At 40.9% G+C, this 19,940-nt stretch overlaps 1 protein-coding gene across 4 annotated transcripts in view; it reads left to right on the top strand.

Moving 5' to 3' along the window:
* neto1l (neuropilin (NRP) and tolloid (TLL)-like 1, like) overlaps positions 1–19,940 on the top strand; it is a 222,257-nt gene that overhangs the window by 146,073 nt on the left and 56,244 nt on the right. For 3 of the 4 annotated variants that reach the window (XM_043688454.1, XM_043688455.1, XM_043688456.1), the window contains exons 7-8: positions 477–705; positions 17,729–17,842. In XM_043688454.1, the coding sequence (XP_043544389.1) occupies positions 477–705; positions 17,729–17,842 (343 nt within the window). Of the gene's footprint in view, positions 1–476; positions 706–17,728; positions 17,843–19,940 lie in introns of those variants that run through there. The other variant, XM_043688458.1, reaches the window with a different exon arrangement.

The raw sequence follows: 19,940 nt of genomic DNA on the forward strand, positions 1-19,940 counted from the left end.
ACATCTGGAGGAGATGAGCCTTGAACTCAGGCCTTCTACCTCAGAGATAGGGAGATTACCTCTGTACCACAAGAGCTCCCTGAGTGAACTTACACCATTGTGTGGTCAAACTGCATCATCTGTCTGTTGGTTAACATATTCACAATGTCAATACATCACATCTGTGTCTCCATTTGAACAATTTCATGTGAGCTCTGTTTTTTTTATTTTTAGTGTTCATTTAAAAGTGGTGTTGGTTTCTGGAATATGAAACTTGGTCCATTTCTAACAAGTTGTCAATTTACAAACTCCCTTTGCAATACATTCACTTGACCTGTAAAGTCAGTTTTCTTTCAATTAAACATGTTCTTGCTGAAGGACTGGCTACACCACTGAATTTATCATAATTAAGCACTGGTGTAATGTGCTCTGCAAAGTAGGCTGAAGGACTGATCGAAGAGCATTTATTATTGTGAATCTTTTTGTTCTTTCATTAGATTTACTTGAGATTTCTTGACTACGAGATGGAGAATTCAAATGAGTGTAAGCGCAATTTTGTGGCAATATATGATGGAAGCAATGCAGTGGAGGACCTTAAAGCCAAATTCTGCAGCACTGTAGCCAATGATTTGATGCTTCGCACAGGGATAGGTGTCATTCGCATGTGGGCTGATGAGGGAAGTCGGAGCAGTCACTTCCAGATGCTTTTCACATCCTTTCAAGAACGTATGTACTATTTGGATTCTTTTTCATTTCTTAAAATTGCACGACCAGGCCATATTGTACATGGTTAACAAAGGTTTCTTACATCAGCAAGAGACTTCAAAAGAGTCCTCTAATGTATAATGTCTTGTATGTTTGGCATGCAGGAAAAATCTGAAGTAACAAAATAATTGTGACATTCAGCATGAAACAATTTCTCTCAAAGGCTTAGTTCTAAGAGCCTGTGTTCAACCAGATATAGTGTCAACAATCCATCTTCATGGAATTTAACAATAAATCAATCAGTTGTTTTAATTCTACATAAATCATTGGTCAGGCCACATGAGTAATTTTGGGCTGTTGCCAGAACTTGCTAGGAAAGTACCGCTACATTTAAAACAAGATTGAAACAATAATTTATGGTGAGGAAGTGATTGCCTTGGAGTTGCAAATTTCTGGAACATTTTGGGCTAATTCAGCCTTTCCATAAGAATTTGGTTTTCTTTTTTGAGGGATGTGGCCATCACTGAGAGGTTAATATTCATTTTCCATCGCTAACCACCTTTGAAGTGAGTAGCTTCCTCAGCTATTTCAGAGGATAGGTAGAGCTAACCACATTACGGTGGGAGTAGAGTCATATATAGGCCAGACTGGGTAGGGATAGCCAGTTTCCTTCCTGAAAAAGACAATATTGAACAAGAAGGATTTTCACTCTCTTAGTGAGAGTGACTTCCAATTACATATTTTATGTACTAATTGTAACTTCCACCCACTGCAGTGGTAGTATTTGAGTCCAGTATCCTTGCACATTAATTAACCTGGTTCATTGGATTACTAGTCCAGTGACATTACCACTATTAGTGGTAGTATTATTATCACCACTATTACCACATCATCCTATCACAAAAGTGACAACTCACCATCAATTCCCCATAATGCCTAGAGATTGCAGTATTTGATCAGTAAATATGTATTAAACTCGCTGTAGACTCTTACAGCTGTTACTTATCAAAATACAACCTTGAAGTAATAAGTTAATACTATGCTGCTCAGTTTGTTAGTGTTGAAAAGGAACAACAGAAACTATTGAATCTCACTACTGTAGACAGAAAGTCATTTCTCAAGGTCACTTGTAATTCTAAATTGAAAGAAAAATCCTTCCTTTTTATTTATGACACTTTTGTCTCCTTCTTTGAATCAAACCTTTCCAGTTTTATTTATCATCCTTCAATCATCGATAGTCACAGGTGAGGTGCCAGAAGACTGGAGGTTGGCTAACGTGGTGCCACTGTTTAAGAAATGTGGTAAGGACAAGCCAGGGAACTATAGACCAGTGAGCCTGACATCAGTGGTGGGCAAGTTGTTGGAGGGAATCCTGAGGGACAGGATGTGCATGTATTTGGAAAGGCAAGGACTGATTAGAGATAGTCAGCATGAATTTGTGCGTGGGAAATCATGTCTCACAAACTTGATTGAGTTTTTTGAAGAAGTAACAAAGAGGATTGATGAGGGCAGAGTGGTAGACATGATCTATATGAACCTCAGTAAGGCATTTGACAAGATTCCCCATGGGAGACTGATTAGCAAGGTTAGACCTCATGGAATACAGGGAGAACTAGCCATTTGGATACAGAACTGGCTCAAAGATAGAAGACAGAGGATGGTGGTGGAGGGTTGTTTTTTCATACTGGAGGCCTGTGACCAGTGGAGTGCCACAAGGATCTGTGCTGGGTCCACTACTTTTCATCATTTATCGAAATGATTTGGATGTGAGCAAAGAAGGTATAAGTTAGTAAGTTTGCAGGTGACACCAAAATTGGAGGTGTAGTGGACAGTGAAGAAGTTTACCTCTGATTACAATGGAAATTTGATTAGATGAGCCAGCTGCATTTTGGGAAAGCAAATCTTGGCAGGACATATACACTTAAGGGTAAAGTCCTCGGGAATGTTGCTGAACAAAGAGACGTTGGAGCACAGATTCACAGCTCCTTGAAAGTGGAGTCGCAGGTAGCTAGGATAGTGAAGAAAACGTTTGGTATGCTTTCCTTTATTGGTCAGAGTATTGAGTACAGGAGTTGAGGTCATGCGGCGGGTGTACAGGACATTGGTTAGGCAACGTTTGGAATATTGCATGCAGTTCTGGTCTCCTTCCAATCAGAAGGGTGTTGTGAAACTTGAAAGGGTTCAGAAAAGGTTTACAAGGATGTTGCCAGAGTTGGAGAGTTTGAGCTATAGGGAGAGGCTGAATTGGCTGGGGCTGTTTTCCTAGGAGTGTCGGAGGCTGAGGGGTGACCTTATAGAGGTTTATAAAATCATGAGGGGCATGGATAGGATAAATAGACAAGGTCTTTTCCCTGAGGTGGCGAAGTCCAGAACTAGAGGGCATAGGTTTAAGGTGAGAGAAAAAAGATATAAAAGAGACCTAATGGGCAACGTTTCTACACAGAGGGTGGAAAGGCCAGTCAGAGGAAGTGATAGAGGCTAATATGATTGCATTATTTAAAAGGCATCTGGATGGGTATATGAATAGGAAGGGTTTGGAGGGATAGGGTACGGGTGCTGACAGGTGGGACTAGATTAGGTTGGGATATCTGGTTGGCATGGATGAGTTGGACCGAAAGGTCTGTTTCTGTGATGTACATCTCTATGACTCTATTTTCTTTAACTCAAATTTGACTTATTTTCTATTTTGTTGTCATTTTCCTTCTGACATTTAATTTAGCAAAAAACATTGTTGGTCACATGGTTCATCCTTTTTGATATTCTGTCATTATCTCAGTGTGAATATTTAGAAACATAGAAAATAGGAGCAGGACTAACCATTCAGCCCTCAAGCCTGTTCCGCCATTTGATATGCTCATGGCTGATCATCCAACTCATTACCCTGTTCTCACTTTTGACCAATGTCCTTTGATGCATTGGCCCTACGAACGTACCTATCTCTTTCTGGAAAAAAAATATTTTTTTTCTCAAGTGCTTTTGTTCTCAACCTACTTTCAGGGTGAAGGAATTTCTCATTATCTCAGTTCTTAGTGAACTACCCCATGTCTTTAGTCTGTGACCCCTGGTTCTGAACTTCCCAGTCATCAGGAACAGGGTAATGAGTTGCACCCCTTGATGGGTACAGCTCCAAGAGCAGATAAGAAGCTTATCACCATACAGGACAAAGCAGTTTGCTCAACTAGCACCACTATTACCACCTCCAACATTCCATCTCTTCATCATGATCTGCATTAACATAGCGAGGGTCCTCTGACATCACTACCCAAACCTTGACCTCTATCATCTAGAAGGACAAGAGCAGCAGGTATATGGGAGCACCACCACCTGCCAGGTCCCAGCCAAACCATCCTCCATTCTGACTTGAAACATATGGATTCCCATGGATCCCTGGTAAGCCAAAGGAAGGATGCCTCCATTATACTGACAGCCTTCCCATTAGACCCACAATCCTTGTGAAATCATTCCCGATAAGGATTGGAGTAGACTACCCTTCTCTATTTTGTGTGCTTTCAGGCCACTGTTGGAAAATTTCAGGAGAGAGAAAAGAAAATCTAGGAATAAGCCAACAATTACTACCAGATATTACAAAGATAATATACAGACGAGACTGGAGGCTCTGAATCTGAAAGTGCATAGCATTCATGACAAAGTAAAGAACTTGTCGGCACACATTAAACTAAATATGACAAAGATTTTGACCGAAATATTGAGGGGTGAATGACAGTCAAGAGAATTAGGAAGGTACATAAAGGTGGAGTGGTTGCATTGTTAATCAAGGATGACATTTTTACAATAGTTAGGGATGACATTGGTTCTGGAGATCAGATAGTAGTGTCAGTTTATATGGAGATGAGGAATAGTAGGGGAAATAAATCACTCATGGGAATTGAATCAGGTCCCCTAACAGTAACTACATTTGGTGACAAAGCATACAACAAGAAATATTGGGTAATCCAGATAAGGTTCAGCAAAGATCATGGGTGAGTTTAATGTGCATACAAACTGGAAAAATCAAATCAGCAGTCGCAACTGCTGATGAGGAATTCATTTATGATAATGTATCATGGCAGGACACTTTAGTACTGACTAGGGAACAGGTTACATTCAACTTGGTGTCGTATAATGTGGCAGGATTAATTAATGACTTCAGATTAAGAGCCCCTGAGATAGCAGTGACCATAAAATAACTAAATTTTAATCAGTTTGAAAGGGAGAGTGGGGTGGAAGACTAGTGTTTTGAACCTAATAAGTGCAACAGTGTGGGCATGAAAACTGAGCTACCTGAAGTGACCTGGAATACTAGGTGAGAGGACATATCAGTAGAGACATACTGGTAGATATTTAAGGAGATGTTTCCAACTACTCAATAAGTATATTCTTATTTTAAAGAAAGTATCTAAAGGAAAGACCTACCTTCTATGATTAACTAAAGAATTTGGGGAATAAATCAAACTTAAAGGAAAAACACCAAGTTGAGCAGCAGGTCAGGCAGTTAATCAGAACATAAAGAATGGCAGAGAATAACTAAAAGGTTAACCAATAGGAAGGTATTAGAATATAACAGGAAGCTATCTAGAAATGTTTTTTAAAAATGCAAGACTTTGAACAGATTAAGAGTAAGTAAAGTGACTGCCTGGCCTCTGAAGGGTGAGAGTGGTGAATTAATAATAGATAATAAGGAAATGGCAAATTGAACAAAAACAAGTTTCTTCTGTCATTACTCTGGATGGTACAAGAAACATCCAAGTAATAGCTATAAATTAAGATATGGAAGGGAGAGGAAGAACATGGTGAAATTACGATCACAAGACAAGTGGTACTGAGCAAAATAACAGAGCTGCAGGCTGGCAAGTCTCTGGGTCCAGGGTCTTAACAGAAGTTAATAGTTGACGTATCAGTATTAGTTTTCCAAATTTCACAGAGAGAGGCAGAAAACAGAAAGCTATAGGGCAATTAGCTTCACAGCTGTCAGGAGGAGATAGAATCCCTACAGTGCAGATAGAGGCCAATGCACCCGTCAAGTCTGTACTGACCCTCTGAAGAACATTCCACCCAAATCAACCTCCCATCCATCCCCATAATCCTGCATTTAATCCACCCAACCTGCACATCTTTGGAATGTGGGAGGAAACCATAGCACCTGGTGGAAACCCATGCAGACACAAGGAGAACATGTAAACTGCACAGAGACAGGCACCCAAGGTTAGAATCAAACCAGGGTCTCCAAAGCTGTAAGGTAGCAAAGCTAACCACTGTGCTATTTAGCTGGCCAACATATTCAAGTTGATTATGAAAGAGATTGTACCTATGTACTTTGAAAAATCCAAGGTAACAGAGAAGAATGCACTTGCTGTTAATAAAAAGAAACGATGTTCAATCATTTTGTTGGCGTTCTTCAATGAAATAATGTGTGCTGTCAATAAAAGGAAGCCCATTGCTGTATTTGGGTTTTCATAAGGCATTTGATAAGGTGCTATTTCAAAGGTTATTGTGGAAAATAAAATAGCATGGGGTAGAGGCTATATATTAGCATGGATAGGAGATTTGTTGGCTGACAAAGAGACTTTGCATAAGTAGGGCTTTGTTTGATTGTCAGGATGTGACAGGAAGAAATTTGCATTAATTAATGCTAATGCCTCAACTTTTTATACCATTACATCAATGACTTAGATGAAGTGGACAAAGTCATGGTAACTAAATTTTTAGATGAACTATGACGGGCACAAAAGTGAAGAAGACATAAGTTGTGTAGATATTTTTAGTGAGTGGACAAAAATCTGCCAGATGGAGTATAAATTGGGAGAATGAGAAATTGTTCACTTTGGCAAAAAGAATATAAAAAAACAGAGTATTACTTAAATGGAGAATGAGTGCAGAATTCCAAGGTGCAGTAGAATTTAGGTATTTCACAGTTTGAACAACAAAACATTCATTGCCAGGTACAGCATTTAATTAAGAATTTTAATGGGGTGCTATCCTTCTCAAAAGAATAAGAGGTAAAGTTAAGAATGTTATACTTCTGTCATACAGGGGTTGCTGTGATCATATCTTGGTTGTGTGTGCAGTTTTGGTTTTCATAAGGAAGGATGACAATGCATTGGAGACAGTTCAGAGTGGGTTAAGTAGATTCATATCTAGAATGAGCAGGTTCACTTATGACTACAGATTGGACAAACTGAGTTTGATTCCAGTGGAGCTTAGAAAATTGAAGGGTGATTTTATTGAATTATGTAAGATCCTAACTAATCTTGTTAGGATGGACCTAGAAAAGATGCCTCCTCTTGTGGTCAGTCTAGAACTAGGGGTCAATATTTTAAAAGTAGGGGTCTCATTTTCAGGGCAGATGAGAAGACTTCTCTTTATTGGTCAGTGCATTGAATATAGGAGTTGGGAGCGCATGTTGTGGCTCTACAGGATGTTGGTTAGGCCACTTTTGGAATCCTGCGTTCAATTCTGGTCTCCCTGCTACAGGAAGGATGTTGTGGAACTTGAAAGCATTCAAAAAAGATTGATCAGGATGTTGCCAGGGTTGGAGGGTTTGAGCTATAGCGAGATCTTGAATATTCTGGAGCTGTTTAGTCCTGGAACGTTGGAACTGCGGGGTGACCTTGTAGAGGTTTATAAAATCATGAAGGGGCATGGATAGGTTAAATAGCCAAGGTCTTTTCCCCTTGGGTGGGCAAGTCCAAAATTAGAGGGCAAAGAGTTCAAAATGAAGGGGGAAAGATTTAAAATGGACCTAAGGGGCAACATTTTCACACAGAGGGTGGTGTGTGTATGGAATGAGCTGCCAAAGGAAGTGGTGGAGGCTGGTACAATAAGATCATTTAAAAGGCATCTGGATGGGTGTATGAATAGGAAGGGTTTAGAAGGATATGGACCAAGTGCTGGCAAATGGGACTAGAATAATTTAGAATATCTGGTCAGCATGGATAAATTGGACCAAAGGGTCTTTTTCTATGTTGTGCAGTGCTATAACTCTATAGGTTGTGCAACTTTGGAATGCAGAAAATAGAAGATATGGGGTCATTGAATATTTTAAGCCCCAAATTGGATCCTTGCTGGGCAAGGAAATCACGGGATATCAGGGTAGAATGGGAATGTAGAATTTGAAAATCAAACAGGTCAACCAGGATCCTATTAAGGGCAGAGCAGGCTCAAGGCCAACTTCTCTTCCTGTTTCATTATGTTCATAATGCTGAGGGTTTATTTTAACTTATGAAGCAGACATTACAGCAAGCCAACTGATTACTATGCTTGCAGCTTACAAACCCACTGCAGGTAGATTTGTAACATTTATACACACAACACTGAAGCCCTTAAAGGTGAACTCAAGGGTAAAGTACACGTGTGGAAAAAATGTTGCTTTATGAGAATGTCAGTAAGATGGTGTCTGACATCAAGAATGATTGTGGGTTACACTATTTTCACAAAACAAGTTTCTCAATTAGTTTCACAAACCTCATATTATGTTCAGCTCAATGATGGCCACTATTGTGTTGATAATATCTCCTGTCAGTGGAGAATTAGGAAAATTATCAGAATGTGTAAAGGAAAAGAATGTGGTAATTTTCATGTAATTTACAGTCTTTATTTACCCAGGAGGTTTAATTCTGTGTAAAATTTGGGGAAACAGACATTCTCATCTGTACCTATACACAATGCTTGGATATTGAAGGACGTCTTCAATCCATTCCTGATCACATGTCAATATTGAAACCAGAAACAGTGATCCCTTTGGCTGTGCTGCCAATCTGGAGGCTGATATTTAAACATTGGTTGTGTAACTGCACTTGTGTTGCAGTTTTTCAATTTGGTTATTGCAATGAATAACAAGGATGCTGTCAAAGCTTTCTTACCCTAGATCTGCAACAGTGTGAAAGCTTTAGGTGCCAGAAGGATTCTGGAAACAAACAACATAGAATTGGAAAACATGTTAAGAATAATTTCTCAGGCTATGTCAAGAGCTTGAGAATATCAGAGGATGAAGGTTGCATAGGTTTTTGCTCAGAACAACAAAGGACATATTACAGTATAAAATGGGTATTAACCCATTCATTAGAATGGAAATTATATATTTGATTTTGGCTTGCTAACTTGTAACTCTGGCTCCTAAGGTATTAAAATCAGTGAATGAAATGATTTCATGATTAAATAGAAGATACTCATTTGATAGTACAGAATTTGAGTACTGTTGAAAAAAGACACTGACTAAGCTTTGCCTTACACACATCAGGACAATTCAGAAGAATAGCATTGAGTGGAAAGCTTGTGTTTACACCGTGAGAGAGGAAAGTACTCATTGTTTGCCAAGTCAGCTCTGATTGGCATAGATGTTATCATGAGCATTGGTTACATGAATCCACATCCAAATTGTCATCTGATATGTGCCAGCCTCTAAGAGCCTTTCATGGCACATGTCTAATCCACTGACAGGATGCTTCTGCACTTCAGTGCTGCACCAGGAGCTGTACCAACAACTCCCATTGTAATGTTATCAGAAGGGTGTGATAAACATTGCTCATGGACTGGATTAAGCTTCGTCTCCAAACTCTTCACTTGCTGTCATAGCACTTACTGACTCACAGGTTACCTGGTTATGCATAGTGTCCCTGCCTTGCATTGTCTTTTTGCACTTTGTTTCCTTAATCAGAAATATAAGGCTTACATTACCAATGTCGTATCTTTAGCATAGATATGAAGGCAGGAACCTTGTCACAATGAAGAGAAGGGCAAGACTGGAGCTCAACGTTCCAGGATTTAGATGCTTCAGGCGAGATAGGGAATGATGTCAAAGAAGTGGGAGAGTTGCGTTACTGATAAGAGAAATGATCACAGCTGTACTAAGACAGAACATCCTAGAGGGCTCATCTAGCTCAGGATTAGGAAGAGTACAATCACTTTAAATGGATTTCACTACAGGCGGGTGATAGAGGAACAGATATGTGGACAGATTATTGAAAAATGTAAAAGTAACAGAATTTGATGGTGGGTGATTTTAAATTCCCTACATTCACTGGGACTCCGTTCGTGCCAGGGGCTTGGCTGAGAGGGGAATTTGTTAGATGTGTCCAGGATGATTTTTAAAAACAATATACAATTAGTCCAACTAAGGAAGGGGCACTCTAGACCTGGTATGAGGGAATGAGCCTGGCCAGGTGATCAAAGTTCAGTGTGGGAGCTTCAGGAACAGTGACCATAATTCTGTAAGTTTTAAATTACTTATGGATAAGAACAAAAGTAGTCCTCAGGTGAAAGTACTAAATTAGGGGATTGCTAACTATGACAATATTAGGCAGGAGCTGGCGAATGTAGATTGGGACAGCTGTTTCAGGGTAAACCTACGTTTGGTATGTGGGAATCTTTTAAAAATCAGTTAATTATAGTTTAGGTCCAGCATATTTCTGTTAAAAATGAAGGGTAAAGGTGACAATATTCAGGAACCTTGGATAACATGAGAAACTGACAGCTTAGTCACAAAGAAAAAGGAGGCACACATAAGGCTTAAAATACTGAAGAGAGAAAAAGCCCTTGATGAAGACAAAGATAGGACGTCGGAGGGCTAAAAGTGGATATGCAAATTATTTGGCAAATAAGATTGAAGAAAATCTCATGGCATTTTATGCATACATAAGAAGAAGAGGGTAGCTAGGGAAAGGGTAAGTCCACTCAAGGACAATGGAGGGAATTTGTGTGTGGAGCCAGTTGAAGTGGGTGATATCCTTAATGAATACTTTGCATCATTGTTTGTAAAGGAGAAGGACATGGTGGATGGTGTGTCTTGGGAGGGGTATGATGATATAGGAAGTCATTAAGTAATTTGAAATACATTAAGGAACATATGTCTCTGAGACTTGTCGGGATCCATCCCAGCATGCTGAGGGATGCAGGTCAGGAAATTGCTGGGGCTTTTTACAAAATCTTTCTATCCTCATTAGTCACAGGAGAGGACTTAGAGGCCTGGGGAATAGCCTACATTGTTCCTTTGTGTAAAAGGGGCAATAAAAATAATCTGGGAAATTACAGACCTGTGAGCCTTTATGTCAATGGTAAGGAAATTATTGGAGAACATTCTTAGGGATAGGATTTACTCACATTTGGTAAATATGGACTTATTAGCAAAAGGCAGCATGGCTTTATGTGAGGAAGGTCGTGTCTCACAACTTGATTGAGGTTTTTGAGGAACTGACAAAGATAATTGATCAAGGCGTGGTGGTGGATGTTGCATATATGGATTTTAGCAAGGCCTTTGACAATGTCGCTCATGACAGACAGATACAAGAGGTGAAGTCATTTGGGATCCATGGTGAGCTTATAAGATGGATATAGAATGGGTTTAGTCATAGAAGACAGAGACTATCGTTGGAAGGGTGTTTTTCTGATTGGAGATCTGTGACCAGTGGTGTTCTGTAGGGATCAGTGCTGGGACCCCTATTGTTTCTATATATAAATGATTTGGAGGATGATGTAGGTGAATTGATTAATAGGTTTGCGGACAATACAAAGATTGGGGGAGCTGCAGTTAGTGAGGACAATTGGCAGAGCAGATAGAAGGATTTAGGTAGGCTGGAGACCTTGGATGGTTAAAGGGCAGATGAAGTTTAATCCAGACAGATGTGAGGTGATGCCTTTTGGGAGATCTAATGCAGGAGGGAAGTATGCAATAAGTGCAAAACTATTCACATCATCAACATACAGAGGGATCTCAGCATACAGGTCCACAGTTCCCTGAAAGTGGAAACAGATGTGGATAAAGTGGTCAAGAAGGCAGAAAGCATGCTTACCTTCATCTTTCAGGGCACAGACTATAAAAATTGGCAAGTCATGTTGCAGTTGTACTGAACTTTAGTTAGCCCACATTTGGAATATTGTGTACAGTTCTGGTTGCCACACTACCATCACCTCAATCCTTCATTCAAGATGGCGGCAGAATAGGGCTCCTACAAGAGCTCATCCACTCTCAGTGGGTTTTTTTTCTTCTTTTCTCGCTATTCTCCTCCTTTCTTCTGGTTCTTTGGTTTTTGCAGCTTGGTCATGAAGGTAGCAACGGCGGAGGCTTGGGGAATTTGATGGTCGGCAGCATCATGGCTTCATCAGTGTTTGGAGCAGTGCTGGACCTGGACTCTTTAAAGACAGCTGACATGACAATGGAGCATGGCAGCAGATGGACCCAGCACAGAACCGGATGGTGGTAGCAGTGGCCAGCAGCAAAAGCTGGCACCGGGGTCTTAGGAGCAGCAGCGAGACCTGATTAAAGCTGACAGTGGCAGTCGGCAATGAGGGCATTTGGTGAAAACAGGCACCTCTTAACCCGGCACAAGTGAAAGTATGCCCAGCACAGAGGAGAACAAGCCCTCTTGGGAAAAACCCAGCTTGGAGCATCTGCAGGCCCATGGCTTAAGAACAGAGAATAACATTTGATTTTTTCAATATTATTTCTATCTTTTTCACTTTCATACTAAGAAGACTGTAGAGCTGAATTTTTTAAAAACTTATTTCTTTATTTTTCTATTTCTGTAACTAAACTTTTGTACCTAAATATTTCGTACCTAAGATGGCTCCATGTGTGGCAACATTGTAGACATCTCACAGTACCCCGCACGTGAGTATCCGTGACAATAAAACCTAAATCTAATTTAATCTTTACCAGAAGGATGTGAAAGCTTTGGAGATGGTACAGAAACAGTTTACAAGATGTTGCCTGGTTTGGAGGGTATTAGCTATGAGAAGAGATTGGACAAACTCAGTTTGTTTTCGCTGAACGTTGCGGGATGAGATGCAACCTGGTAAAAGTTCACAAAATTATGTGATGCATGGATAGAATGAACAGTTGGAGTCTTTTTCCCAGAGTAAAAATGTCAACTACTAGTGGACATAGGTTTAAGGTAAAAGAGGATAAGTTTAAAGGAGATGTGAGAGGCATTTTCTTTTACCAAGATCATGGTAAGTGTCTGGAAGGCATTGCCAGACAGGGATGATGGAGGTGAATACAAAACCAACATTTAAGAGGTATTTTGATAGATATATGAATAGATAAGGAATAGAGGAGCAGTAGGCGAAAGTGGGTACTGCAGATGCTGGAGATCAGAGTCAAGATTTGAGTGGTGCTGGAAAAGAACAGCAGATCAGGCAACATCTAAGGAGCAGGAAAATCAATGTTTCAAGGGCTGTGTAGAGGCAAAAGGGTTTTAGTTTGGACAAAAACTACACACACAATATGTCCACACAGTCTTGCAGTGCCAAAGGGCCTGCTTCTGTTCTGTATTGTGTTCTTTGTTAGCTGTGAGCAGACCTCAGTCAAGTCAAGAGGGATAGCTTGCACTCAGTGGGTAAATAAGTCAAGAGCAGCCTTCGCTATCAGTCCTGGGGCCTGAACACAGTCAATCAGAGCTGGATGCTCTCCATACATTCAGATCTTTAAATAAAGGGATACAAAAGATCAAGTGTAGATGAGTTTTATAGGTGTTTCTGACTGTGAATGACTTGTGTTTTGCTGGGAAGGGGTGGGGATGGTGGATTTATTTGTTGTATCTTTTGATTTAATGTACTCAATTTGTCTGTTCCTTGCCCTGGTGAATCCATCATGGGTTTCTTAGGAGCTAAATAAGTGGCTGCAGATACTCCATACCAGCTCCTTTCTCTTCCTGTCGCTTATCCTCTGTCTGTACAACTTATACTGGGGATTATGGTTTCTTCGAACCAGTGCTCTGTGGTCATTCCTTCTGAATGGTGTGGAGGGAATATGAGGTTAAGGAGAAGGGAGTTGCTCTCATGTTAAGAGCTGGGGCTGGGTCCTTGTATTTTTAAGCTGCGATAAATTCCTGATCAGTAGGGCAATCAAGGGCTGTGAAGAAAGCGCAGGAAAATGGATGTGAGGAGTGTCAGATCAGCCATGATCCTATTGAACGATGGAGGAGATTAAAGGGGCAAACGACCAATTCCTGTTTTTAGATTAGATTACATTACATTACAGTGTGGAAACAGGCCCTTCGGCCCAACAAGTGCACACCGACCTGCCGAAGCGAAACTCACCCATACCCCTACACTTACCCCTTACCTAACACTATGGGCAATTTAGCATGGCCAATTCACCTGACCTGCACATCTTTGGACTGTGGGAGGAAACCGGAGCACCCGGAGGAAACCCACGCAGACACGGGGAGAACGTGCAAACTCCACACAGTCAGTCGCCTGAGGCGGGAATTGAACTCGGGTCTCTGGCGCTGTGAGGCAGCAATGCTAACCACTGTGCCACCGTACCGCCCTCTGTGGAATATAATCACAGAGAGAGTTTGCTATGGAGTAGTGGGTTGTCAGCTCTCGTTGTTTTTCTAGTCAAAAGAGATTACAGTTCAGTCTGTTTACTTCCTCTTCCTCCAGACAGCCATTTACTTTACAGCAGTAGCCATTTTTCACATTATCAGCCATCTTATAAAATATAAACTTGGAATTCCAACTTAAAAATGGTCACAGTACTTTGGAGATATGACCCATCACATAACACTTTGGACTTAACCGTAACTAGACATAAAAAGAATAATCCATAGCAGAGTAAATTTAACCTTGAATATTGATTAGCAAAAGTCATTATCTGTCTTGCAGTGGCTGGTATGATTGATGTTGGCTGCTTAATTGTTTTTGAGACTGCAGTGATGATATATTCCTATGTTTCCCAGTTTGTCAAATGTAAGGTGAGATTACGGAGAACTGAGATGAGCTTGTTAGCAGCATGTCCGTCATTGAATGCAGGAAACAATGCTGTGCTGGTCACCTACATTAGGCTGTGGGAATGCATGAAAATTTGTTTTTTAACAGTGTTCCAACCATGTCAATTTTCCTTCATTTCCATATGTAGGCAATGTACGTGTAAGTTTACAAAGGCAAGCAAGGGCCTTTATTTATAGTTGAAAATTGAGCTTCATCAGAGTTTGCTTGACAGTTGTGTGACTATATCACCATCTAATGGTCATATATTTTACTACAAGCTTGAGAGTGAGGATATTATCTTGGACTGAGGGATGTAGCGTCTATTCATCACAACCATTATGACTCTGCAAGAATACAGAATCCAAGATGTGTGTTTATCCTACTGGCAGAAAATAGACCACTGCACTGATTCAGCCTGAGACAGTTATCACAATGGGAGTGGAAAATGGTCACAGGACAAAATAAAACTTACATTTATTTAACCTTATGAGGACATTGTAAAATAATTCACATAAAACATATTACATAATGTGTATAAGGCCAGATCTCAGAGCAAGAAGGGAGGCGAAAGAGCTGTCTGCCTTCGAAAATGAGAGAGTAATGTTACTAGAACAACTGTGAGAGTCCCTTTGAATAATTTCAAAATCTTTAGACGTCCATCTGGAGTGTTTGACAAACTGCATTTAGATGCTGTGCTGCATGATTTATAGGGTCATAGAGGCATACAGAACGGAAATAGGCCCTTTGCCCAATTCATCCATGCTGACCAGGTTTCCTAAACTGAGATAGTCCCATTTGCGTGCATTTATCTTACATGGATAGAAAAGGTGTAGAAGCATGTAACTGTCCAAATGTCTGGTGACTGTTTGTAATTGAACCTGTTTCCACTACTTCCTCTGGCAGTTTGTTCCACATTTGCATCACCTCCTGTGTGAAAATGTTGTCCCTCAGGACCCTTAAATCATTCCCCATTACCTTAAACTTATGCGTCTAATTTTGGACTCTCCTACTGTGGGGTAAAGACCTTGGCTATTCACCATACCCATGTCCCTTGTGATTTTATAAACTTCTATGAGGTCACCCCTCAGCTTCCTATGCTCACTGTTTTATATTTGTAACACACAAATTACATGATTAAGTTCCATAAAAGGAAATCTCAAGGTATATTGGATTTTTAACACAATCCTTCATTTTGAGTTTCCAGTATAAAATAGTTTGGGGACTTTTTTTTTAAAAATTCTCAAAGGAAGTCCTTGTACACATCCATCTGCTATGACGAAGGCCTCCAAGCCCTCCATTTCTTCCTCTCCCACCGACCCAACCAGTACCTTTCCACCAACACACTCATTTGATTGGATGAACTGGTCCACGCCCTCAACAATTTCTCCTTCGAATCCTCCCACTTCCTTCAGACCAAAGGGGTAGCCATGGACACCTGCATGGGCCCAAGCTATGCCTGCCTCTTTGTCAGGTACATGGAACTGTCCATCTTCCGCAGCTACACCTGCACCATTCTCCATCTTTTCCTCTACTACATTGATGACTGTATCAGCGCCACCTAATGCATTCACGAGGAGGCTGAACAGTTCATTAACTTCACGAAAAACTTCCACCCTGACCTCAAGTTCACCTGGACCATGTCAGATACCTCCCTCCCATTCCTGGGGCTCTCCATCTCCATTTCTGGCAACTAGCTCAACGTAGACATTTACATCAAACCCACCGACTCCCACAGATACCTGGAATACACCTCCTCCCACCTACCTATACCCCCCACCCCGTAAAAATGCTATCCCTTACTCCCAATTCCTCAACTTCAGCTATATTTGTTCCCAGGAGTACCAATTCCAGTCCAGAACATCCCTGATGGACTCCTACTTCAAGGACTGCAACTACCCTCACACGTGGCCAACAATGCCCTCCAACTCATCTCCTCCATTTCCTGCAGTTCCTCCCTTGAATCCCACCCCTCCAATCGCAACAAGGACAGAACCACCCCACCACCCCAGGTCCTCACCTTTCACCTCACCAGCCTCCGGATACATCCTCATTATTTCAGCCACCTAAGGTCAGACTCAACCATTAGAGATATATTATCCTCCCCACCTCTATCTGCGTTCTGCTCTGTGGCAAACACTTCAACTCCTCCTCCCTCTCCGCCAAGGACATGCAAGTCCTGGGCCTCCTCCACAACCAAATTCTAGCCACCCAGCACCTGGAGGAAGAACACCTCATCTTCTGCCGTGGGACCCTCTAACCACATGGGATCAATGTCAATTTCACCTGTTTCCTCACCTCCCCTCCCCTCACTTTATCCCAGATCCAACCCTCCAACTTGGCATCACCCTCGTGAACTGTCCTACCTGTCCACCTTCCTTCCTACCTATCTGCTACACCATCCATTCTGACCTCTCACCATCGTCACCTACCTTCATTTACCTATCACATCCCCAACTATTTTCCCCCAGTCCCACAACCCTCACATTTGTCTCTCAGCCTCCTCACCACCCTTCCCCACATTCCTGATGAAGGGCTTATGTTCAAAACGTCGATTCTCCTGCTCCTCAGATAATGCCTGACTGCTTGTGCTTTTCCAGCGCCACATTTTCTGACTCCGATCTCCAGCATTTGCAGTCCTCACTTTCTCCTACCATTCTATAACTGGTCTTCTGAGCTTTGAAAAAGTTTTCATTTTGAAGGTTTTAAGACTGTTGCAAAATTACATTAATATTCATGGAAACTCACCATAGACACTCACCAGAGGGCTTTTGAGGTGCATTGGCAATGTCCCTACAAGGGGAGATGGTGGCTTATTGATAGTATCGCTGGATTGTCAACCCAGAGAATGTGTGGGGATCTGTTTCAAATTATGCCAAGGCAAATGGTGGAATTTGTATTCAATCAAACATCTGGAATTAGGAGTCTAATGATGACCATGAATTCATTGACCATTGTCAGAAAAACCCATCTCGTTTACTAACATCCTTCAGGGAAAGACACTGCCATTGTTACCTGGTCAGGCCTCTGTGGGACTCCAGACCCACAACAATGTGGTTGACTCTTAACTGCCTTTTAAGCAATTAGGGATGAGCAATAAATGCTGCCTAGTCAGTAATATTCTCATCCCATGAATTCGAAAATATGTATAAACATTCACCATGTTTGGGATCTGAACAAGTGCATGGCAGTAAGTCAATTTCAGTTTACATTCAAAGAAGTGAGGGTGGTGAATGGTGTTGTTGACTGAAAATGTCTGCTGGTTAGCATATATTTCAACAACATAATACATGTAGATGCATTGGAGCTGATTTTGTGTGTATTCTTGTTTCTTTTGTAGCCCCCTGTGATGGTAGCGCATTCTTTTGTCACAGCAACATGTGCATCAACAACACATTGGTCTGCAATGGTGTCCAAAACTGCGTATATCCTTGGGATGAGAATCACTGTAAAGGTAATCACTTTTTTCCCCTGTCCTTTATGAAGAAATTGTCCAACTAAAATATATGGATCTTTTTCCATTTTTCTTTTGAACTTTCTACATCTTCAAGCAGGATATATACTTCCAAGGAATGTCAAAAAAAAAGCTTTTGTTAAGCTTACTGATCCAAATCATGCACTTTGGGCTACATAAGATGTGTTTTGGCCTGTGTTGTGCTTTTTTCAAGGAGTGAACTGTTTGTCTTGCCATTGAATTCTGAAAATATTTGAGATGGAGTAATTTCCCAATTAATGATCAGAGAACTGCTGATCCGCGGACAAGGAAAAGGTAATAGTTGCAGACTCACGTTAAAAGGTCTGAGTTTGGTACACCCTTTATATAAAAGAACACACTGCATCTCTAGATCTATCAAATAAACTCATTGTTGCTTGGACTTTCTGACTGAGTAGCAGAGATGGTGTAACTCTTTACATGGTATGAGTTCTAGATCTAAATTTGTATTTACTTTTTGTGCATAAACACAACATTGTCAAGATTAAAAAAGATAGGTTTGAAGGCAAATAGTAATTGCAGTTTAATTTGAAAGAGAATAGGTGTTGGATTTTGTAACACTGTGAGAGTCCTCTGAAAAATAATGTTTGGGTTGCACAAAGCAGTTCAGAAACATGTTCCGTTCAGATTATGTGAAGATTGATGCAGGGAATTGCAACATTCTCTGGAATTCCAAACTTTGGAAAAATCAACCTTGATTTTTGAGCATAGGAATCATCTTATTTAACCCCATCTGAAATCAAAATGGGCTGGAATCTAATAGAGATTGTGGAAGGACTTCACATGTTGAGACCTGACCATTGCTCAAGAAATTCCTTTTTTTCCATCTGTCTCAACGTTGCTGCTCTTCCCTCTTTGCTACACAATTCTGCAGGTATGGGTTGGGCAAGTTCAGAAGTATGTGGTGATGATGTAGAGTGGGAAGGGTAATGTAACTTTATCCCCTGTCTATCTTACGCCTATCATACATGAAAGCTTGTTCTAAGAATCAAGCAATTCTCTGATACAAGAGCAAAATGATATGAATACCACAATAAATAAAAGCAGAAAACTTAGGAGGTTCCCAGGGTTACAGCTGTAGTAAAAGATTGTTGATTTGAAATGCTAACTCTGTTTTGGGCTGCCAGACCATTGAATTTTTCCAGTAATATCTCTCTCTTGTATGAAGATGCTGCCTGACTGTCTGTGCTTTTCCAGTGCCACACTTTTTGACTCTGAAGACGTTGATGACTATTGTTGGTGGATCTGGTAGCAAAAATTCTTATTTTAAACAGTAACAAATTAGGTTGATTTTTGTGAAGTGCAGTGCTCTAATGCCCCTCACAGGAGTCTTATCAAGACCACAAGGTATTGGACTAGGGAACCAAAAGTTTGGTCAAAGAGCTTGGTATTAGGGCTGAAGCACCAGTGGTGAAGAATTTAAAACCAGAGATGGCCAAGAAGCCAGAGTTGAAAAACTACCAGCAAGTGTTAACAAGAAAAAGCTTTTGTCTCAAATAATTCATAATGTATTGCATGATAGCAATCTGGTTCAAGTCACATTCAAGTTAGACACTGCAACAAAGACGATGAAGAGACTTGGGATAACTGGTCTGTTCTATTTGAGATCCAAACATGTCCTTTCTCCACCTAAGTCTCATGGAATCATCAGGTTAGGCAGTCTCTAACATTGTCTCTCAGAGTCATAGAGATGTACAGCATGGAAACAGACCCTTCAGTCCAACCCGTCCAATCCGACCAGATATCCCAACCCAATCTAGTCCCACCTGCCAGCACCCGGCCCATATCCCTCCTATTCATATACCCATTCATAGGCCTCATAAATGTTGAAATTGTACCAGCCTCCACCACATCCTCTGGCAGCTCATTCCATACACGTATCGCCCTCTGCGTGAAAACGTTGCCCCTTAGGTCTCTCTTGTATCTTTCCCCTCTCACCCTAAACCTATGCCCTCTAGTTCTGGACTCCCTGACCCCAGGGAAAAGACTTTGTCTATTTATCCTATCCATGCCCCTCATAATTTTGTAAACCTCTATAAGGTCACTCCTCAACCTCCAA

Source organism: Chiloscyllium plagiosum, chromosome 4 (genome assembly GCF_004010195.1).
Source record: "Chiloscyllium plagiosum isolate BGI_BamShark_2017 chromosome 4, ASM401019v2, whole genome shotgun sequence".
Classification (NCBI taxonomy): Eukaryota; Metazoa; Chordata; class Chondrichthyes; order Orectolobiformes; family Hemiscylliidae; genus Chiloscyllium; species Chiloscyllium plagiosum.